General features: G+C 37.4%; 1 protein-coding gene and 1 long non-coding RNA gene across 3 annotated transcripts; both read left to right on the forward strand.

Moving 5' to 3' along the window:
• Positions 1-572: 572 nt before the first annotated feature.
• On the forward strand, positions 573-2,144 carry LOC146896782 (uncharacterized). 2 transcript variants are annotated; one of them, XR_015023407.1, is made up of 3 exons: positions 583-948; positions 1,146-1,214; positions 1,803-2,144. It is a non-coding gene; the product is annotated as an uncharacterized LOC146896782 (long non-coding RNA). The 2 variants fall into 2 exon arrangements; XR_015023406.1 differs by having other exon boundaries at positions 573-1,214.
• A 1,293-nt stretch (positions 2,145-3,437) lies between these two features.
• LOC146896783 (uncharacterized) lies at positions 3,438-4,140 on the forward strand. Its single transcript, XM_085736346.1, has 2 exons — positions 3,438-3,560; positions 3,715-4,140. The coding sequence occupies exons 1-2, from the start codon at positions 3,438-3,440 to the stop codon at positions 4,138-4,140; spliced, it is 549 nt and encodes a 182-aa protein (XP_085592472.1).
• The last annotated feature ends 2,967 nt before the right edge of the window (positions 4,141-7,107 follow it).

Here is a 7,107-nt window from a genome sequence, read left to right on the forward strand (position 1 = left end):
CGTTTTCCCAAATCGTGACACGTTTGGTGCGTACGACCCAAGGTACGACCAACCTTATCCCGAAAACTTGCCCGGCAAGCCGAAAATCGTGTCACGTTTTCCCAAAATCGTGTCACGATTGGACACCCCGCAAAACATGCTCACGGCACTACCAAAATCGTGACACGCTTGCCAAATCGTGTCACGATTGTGAACATTTCCAAAACACAATTTGGAAGGCACTTTACAACATTGCCATGAGAGGAAGAAGGTACGGAAGATTTGATGGAGAAGAAGAGAGGAGAGTGGCGTGAGAGAGAAGAGAGAAGGAGGAGGAAAATCTTTTCCAACATAGAGAGAGAATGGATAAGGGAAAATGAGATATTTTCCACCCAAAAACATATAAATATCTATTTCCGTGAAATTACAATTATACCCTTGCCTCAAGCGTGTTTAAAACGACTACGATACTTTTCCCGTATAAAGCTCATAAAATATTATCCATTAACTTATATTATCCATTAACTTACTTTCCATGAATTTAATTACTGCTGGCACGATCAACGGGTAATATACCGATACCGACAGCGGATATTACACACTCCAACCAATTATGCGTGATCCAAGGCTATGCACAAAACAATGGCGGCTTCATCTGTAGAATTGTCTGCCACGTTCAATTAAACTTCATTCATTTCCAAGGAAAAAATCAATCTCTCTCTCAACCACCTTTTTCCTCTAACAGAGAGCCTGCATCTTCTTTCTTCATTTGTACCAGCAACAAATTTTTGTGAGGCAAGGGTGAATCATAGGAAGGAGATGATTGGAGGTTTTGTTGTTCTCTATGTGTAAGAACGATGAGAGCGGCACCGACATCCTCGAGTGAGACACGCGCAAATGATTAGGAATTTGTGGTTTTGAAATTAATCATGGTTTGGGAGATTCAATTTTGATTATGCTTCCAATCAGGTACTTTTGTTTTTCTTTCTAATGACGTAAATGTTACACAAATCATTCTCCAGTGTTTTCGCTTATAGTTTTGTTTTCCCTTTCATATTTTTATTGTAATCTCACAAAGTTAATAGAAGAATGATGTTTGGTTAGTTCATTCTGTGTTGTTTGTTCACGGTTTGTTCTGTCCAAATCATTCTTGAACACATAATCAGATTGCTTGTGGTGGACGTTGACTCAAACTTGCAGATGCAACGTTCATTGTTTCCTCAACGGATTTCCATGTAAGGATGCCTTCTTAAACCTTTTTTTAATTATGTGATTTAAGAACTTTGATTGAATTTGTATATTTGTTTCTTTAGCCATGATCATCAGATTGGTGAAAACCTATTTCATGTAGCAAGAATTGCAATGCTTGGTTGCAACCTGCAACCAATATACTTAATAGCTTCAATGATTTATGAGTGGATAAATTTGGTACTCTGCTTCTTACCAAATCTTCATATGATTTTCAGAATTTGGATTAATTCCAGTATAAGTAAATTCCCACCACTTTTGTGTAGTTGCGGTCTTGATGGCATTCACCTTTTATTGTAATCTTTCTCATTAGTTTAGATAAATTTGGTTTAGCTTCTAATGCAATTTCTGTGTTCGTACGTATCACTTTGAGTGCATCTGAGATTCTACAGTTACACTCTATTGACAGAAATTTCTCTTAAGAAATTATGAAAAAGATTATTAGTTCGTTTCTATTTGTTTTTAATGAATAATGAGGTTTCAAAGTATTTACTTCTCTATGTTGTGCTCCAATGGCTTCAACCAAGACACATTATTTACTCACTTCTAGATAGTTGTTTGCTTATTATTTGCAGTATTTTATGAAGGCAATCCGGCATTTGAGAATGATCAGAACCTAAAGGCTATTGAGCTTAGACTGTGGCGTCCAAAGACAGTAAAATGAGGAAGAAAAAGCACTATCAGTCGTGAAATAGTCTGCTCTACATAGATCATGCCTCCAAATTTCATATTATTTTAAGATACAAGTAATTTAAGTTGAGTTTTAAAGTAATTTTCTTTAGATGCAATAATGCATTTTGAGAAAATTGCAAAACCTGTAATGAAAAAGTCTTATAATGATGCCTATAATTTGGTTTTAAGCTGTAATCCAACACAACCTTTGAAAACTGAAATTTATATAACATCGTTTACTTTAAGTATTTATGTATTGTTTGGTAGAATTTTTGGATGAGCAAAGGGCATGATTTGTTGCTGGATAAGTCATTGTTTGGTCCTCAAAAAAGGGAAATAATAGTTATATTCAATAGTTATGTAATGATCAGAATGTAATGGCTTAGGTTGCGTCTGAATTTGGAATACACAGTACCACAAAAGTAACACAATAGTAATATTTGGTGCAATTGGAAATTGGAGTATTATTTAATAGCAATTGAAAGTAGTTGTTGGTTGAGAACAATAATATAGTGTCATTCTTATCGTATAAAAAAAGTATAAGAATTTTGAGACTTGCATTGATCTCATTGTATCAATTTTCTATGCACGAATTCATTTTATTAGTTTATTGCGAAATTGATCGGACTTTAGGATTGCGCAATGGAACACGATTGGTTATCACAAGAATGGGAAAGTACGTCCTTGAAGCAAAGGTCATAACAGGAAGCAATGTATGTCAGAAGGTTTATATCGCAAGGTAATCATTGACTCTATCTCACAAGAGAATCCCCTTTAAGTTTCAACAAAGGCAATTTCCATTGGTTGTTTCGTTTGCTATAACTATCAATAAAAATCAAGGGCAATCCCTTAAACATGTTGGAGTCTATTGAAGAATAACATGGAAAGTATAGAAACACAGATGATCAAAGATAAGGAAGAGGAACACACTACACACTAGTTACTTGCAGCGCAAGCTAAGTAAACTCTAGGCTAGTTTCATAGCCGTAACAAACTTCAGAGTTAGTTAGAGCTTAGGGTACAATCACATATGTGATGTACATGCTAGCTTAGGATGGTACTCATATAGTTGAGCTATAAATAACTGTAAGCATTGTATTCCAAAATCATTCAATAATATTCATCATTTCCTCCAATATTTCTTTCCTTCTTTCTCTTTTCTCGTTACGCTTTACTTTCTCAATATGGTATCACGAGCCTTGATTCAAGAGAGCTTCTTCTTCCGCTATGTTCTTCTCTTCTTCTTCTTCGTTTTTCTCCTCTCGTTTTTCGTTTCCATGGCACCTCGCAACAACAATGGTGCAAGTTCTTCATATGAGGTTGCTCTTGATCAAACCAGCCCGTATTTCGTTCACCCTAGTGATGGTCCATCCTCTGTAACGGTTACGCCATTGCTGAATGGTTCGAACTATCATTCTTGGGCTCGTTCGATGCGTAGAGCTCTTGGGGGAAAAATGAAATATGAGTTTGTTGATGGCACCATTCCTCCGATTCTGAGATCCGTTTGATCCTTCTTTTCGTGCTGGAATAGGTGCAACATGCCGATTCACTCATGGATCTTGAATTCGGTAGATCCTTCAATTTCTCAATCTATTGTTTTCATGGAAAACGCCATGGATGTGTGGAATGATCTCAAGGAACGTTTTGCTCAAGGTGATTTGGTACGAATTTACGAACTCATGCAAGAAATCTATTCTTTACAACAAGATTCTAAATCGGTTACTACATTTTACTCGAACCGAAAGTGTTATGGGAAGAACTAGAGATATACTTGCCTATGCCTAGTTGTAGTTGCGAGTTCGGTGTTCTTGTGAGGTTATGCGCACTGCTAGGAAAAATCACATTTTGTTGTATGCTATGCGTTTTCTTCTTGGTCTCAATGAGAATTTCAACATGGTTAAGTCTCGGATCCTTCTCATGGATCCTCTTCCACCAATGAATAGGATATTTTCCATGGTGTTGCGGCATGAAAGGCGGGGTAATTTTGTACAAGTTGTTGAAGATTCTTTACCCTCTATCAATGCCGTGAATTACGGTAAACCTAAGCATGGTAATTCGGGAAATGTGTACAAGAATACCGGTCAAGGTTCTACTTTCAACAAGAATAGGGTTTGCACTTTACGTGGTAGAAGCAATCACACCATAGAAACATGCTACAAAAAGCATGGATACCCTCCTCATCTTCAAAGAAATTTTAATAATTCTTCTTATGCTAATCATGCCGCATCTTCGAGAGATTGAAGGTTCCACTCTGATGAGACCGGGAGAGTTGCTTCTACATCCATTACACACGACCGGTATGAGAGGCTAATGAGTTTACTTCAGGTTTCATCTTCTAAACAAGATTCGGTGCCTTCACAAGCTTCTACAAATCAGGTTTTTTCCATGCCATCCGGTCATACATCAAATGGTAAGCACGGTACTAGTTCCATATTTTCTTTAACTTGTCATAGTTTTGCTGCGAACTCCTGGATCATTGATTCGGGAGCTAGTGATCATATCTGTGGAAATGTTCAATGGTTTCATTCTTACAATGAAATCACTCCCATGCACATAAAATTGCCTACCGGCCACTATGCAATAGCTAAACATGCCGGAACCATTAGGTTTAGTTCAGATTTTTCAATAAAACATGTGCTTTATGTTCTGAATTTTAGTTCAATTTGTTGTACGTGTCAAAAATATACGATTCACTAAATTGCATTGTTATTTTTGATGGTTCCACATGTATTATTCGGGAAAAGAATACTCGAAGATGATTGGTTCGGTGAAAGGAGGGATGAATTATACTACTTGACTCTACCAGATAAGGTTGCTTGCGGTTCAAGTACCATTGACAAACCTTTCACTACTTTACCTCATAGTGCCCTGTGGCATTTTAGATTAGGTCACCTTTCCTTTTCTAGAATGAATGCTTTACATTCCAAATTTCCTTTTGTAAATGTTGATAGCAAAGCTACTTGTGATGTATGCCATTTTGCTAAACATAGAAAACTCCCTTTTATTCCCAGTTGTAATAAAGCTAAACGCCTTTTGAGCTAATACACTTTGATATTTGAGGTCCCATTTCTGTTAAATCCATACATGGTCACTCATATTTTCTTCTGCAGTAGATGATTTTAGTAGATATACCTGGTTAACTTTGATGAAAACAAAAGCCGAAACTAGACAACATATTATTGATTTTATTACTCTCATTGAAAATCGAGTTTTCTTGTCAAGTTAAAATCATAAGAAGTGATAATGGCCCTGAATTTCTCATGCCAAACTTTTACTCCTCTAAAGGGATTTTGCATCAAAGAAGTTGTGTGGAGACTCCTCAGCAAAATGCTAGAGTTGAGAGGAAGCATCAACACATTTTAAACATAGTGAGGGCTTTACTTTTCCAATCAAATCTTCCAAAACATTTTTGGTCTTATGCTGCTATTCATGCTGTTTTCATCATGAATGGAGTGACCAGCCCTATAATTGACAATAACACTCCTTATTTTCTTTTACATAAACGGTCATCCGACCTAAATCAATTAAAAGTTTTTGGTTCTTTGGTTTTTTCTTCCACTTTACAAGCAAACGAAATAAACTTGCTTCTAGAGCAAGAAAGTGTGTTTTTTTGGGATATAAACATGGCATGAAAGGAGTAGTTTTACTTGACATTCATAATAAGGAAATTTTTGTTTCCGAAACATTACACATCATGAAAATATTTTCCCTTATCAACCTGTTTCATCACCATCTCTATGGAAGTACTATCCTAATACTTCTCCTGCATCCTCAAATCAAAACCAAAATCTTAATCCCTCTATTCATGATGATCTTACCTCTTCGACCAAAATTCTCTCCATACTTCTCCTACACAAACACCACTAAACATAGATGATGATACTCAATCCATTCCCGACCCTACATGTAACACCCACAACATGGCACAATAACGAGTGGCGGAGCCGAGCCGGCCCGGACTTAAGCGGGATGAGTCGGACCACCGGGCTGTTACGGGATGACCCCACGTTGATAGGAGGAACTGAATCACATCGGAATGAGAGGGATCCGGAGGCCGTGTAGGTATGGGACTACATGGTTGAAGGAAGGCTTATAAGAATTGTTAGGTACTATCCATATCAACAAGATGCATCTTCTTTTCGGAAGCTCAATCCATAGGAACTCCACGAGTTAAGCGTGCTTGGCTTGGAGTAGTACTAGAATGGGTGACCTACCGGGAAGTTTCCCGGTAAGCATGTGAGTGAGGACAAAGCATGCTGAAAAGACTCGTGTTGGTTTGTGGGGTTAGTCGGCAATCCCGTAAGCGATGCAGGATGTTACACTACACATGCTCCTTTATCATCATCATCAACAAATACTAGAATTAGGAAGACACCTTCTTATCTAGCAGATTATGTATGTAATTCATCAACTTCTTCGCACCATCATCAAAATCATCAGGTATTCTTTACCCTATTGCATCATTTCACTCTTATGCACATTTATCACCATCACATAAGTCTTTTTCCATGTACGTCACACAATGTACCGAGCCAAAAACCTACAAAGAAGCTTGTCGGTCGAATGTTGGTTAAAAGCCATGGAATACTGAACTAGATGCATTAGCTAAGAATGGAATATGGTCCATTGTTGATCTTCCCAACAATGTGAAGCCTATTGGTAGCAAGTGGGTTTACAAAGTCAAACACAAAGCGAGATGGCGGTATAGAAAGATACAAAGCCATATTGGTGGCCAAGGGGTACAATCAAGTTGAAGGTATTGATTTCTTTGATACTTTCTCCCCAGTAGCAAAACTTACCACAATAAGAATTTTACTTGCCATAACTTCAATAAGGAACTGGAATTTACATCAATTAGATGTAAACAATGCTTTTACATGGAGATTTGCAAGAACATGTTTACATGACCATACCCGAAGGTGTTTCTAGTGCACCAAATAAGGTTTGTAAGTTACATAAGAGTCTCTATGGTTTGAAGCAAGCAAGTAGGAAGTGGTATGAGAAGTTGACCTCTTTGTTGATAGAAGAAGGTTACACACGGTCACCATCGGACTACTCCCTCTTCACTTTTCGGCGGGGTTCGATTTCTTGCTTTGTTAGTTTATGTAGATGACATCATTCTTGCCGGTTCATCTATCACGAATTTACTAGAATCAAAACCATACTTGACACTCATTTCAAGATCAAAGATTTGGGAACTCTAAAGTA

Source organism: Medicago sativa, chromosome 8 (genome assembly GCF_051527215.1).
Source record: "Medicago sativa cultivar Bolivia chromosome 8, Bolivia_mono, whole genome shotgun sequence".
Lineage (NCBI taxonomy): Eukaryota > Viridiplantae > Streptophyta > Magnoliopsida > Fabales > Fabaceae > Medicago > Medicago sativa.

Bases quoted from the DNA above. Each gene is read 5' to 3' on its own strand.
- LOC146896783 (XM_085736346.1), top strand. From the start codon at position 3,438: ATGCCGATTCACTCATGGATCTTGAATTCGGTAGATCCTTCAATTTCT. The intron at 3,561-3,714 runs GTACGAATTTAC...TGTTCTTGTGAG, and splicing joins GTTTTGCTCAAGGTGATTTG to GTTATGCGCACTGCTAGGAA.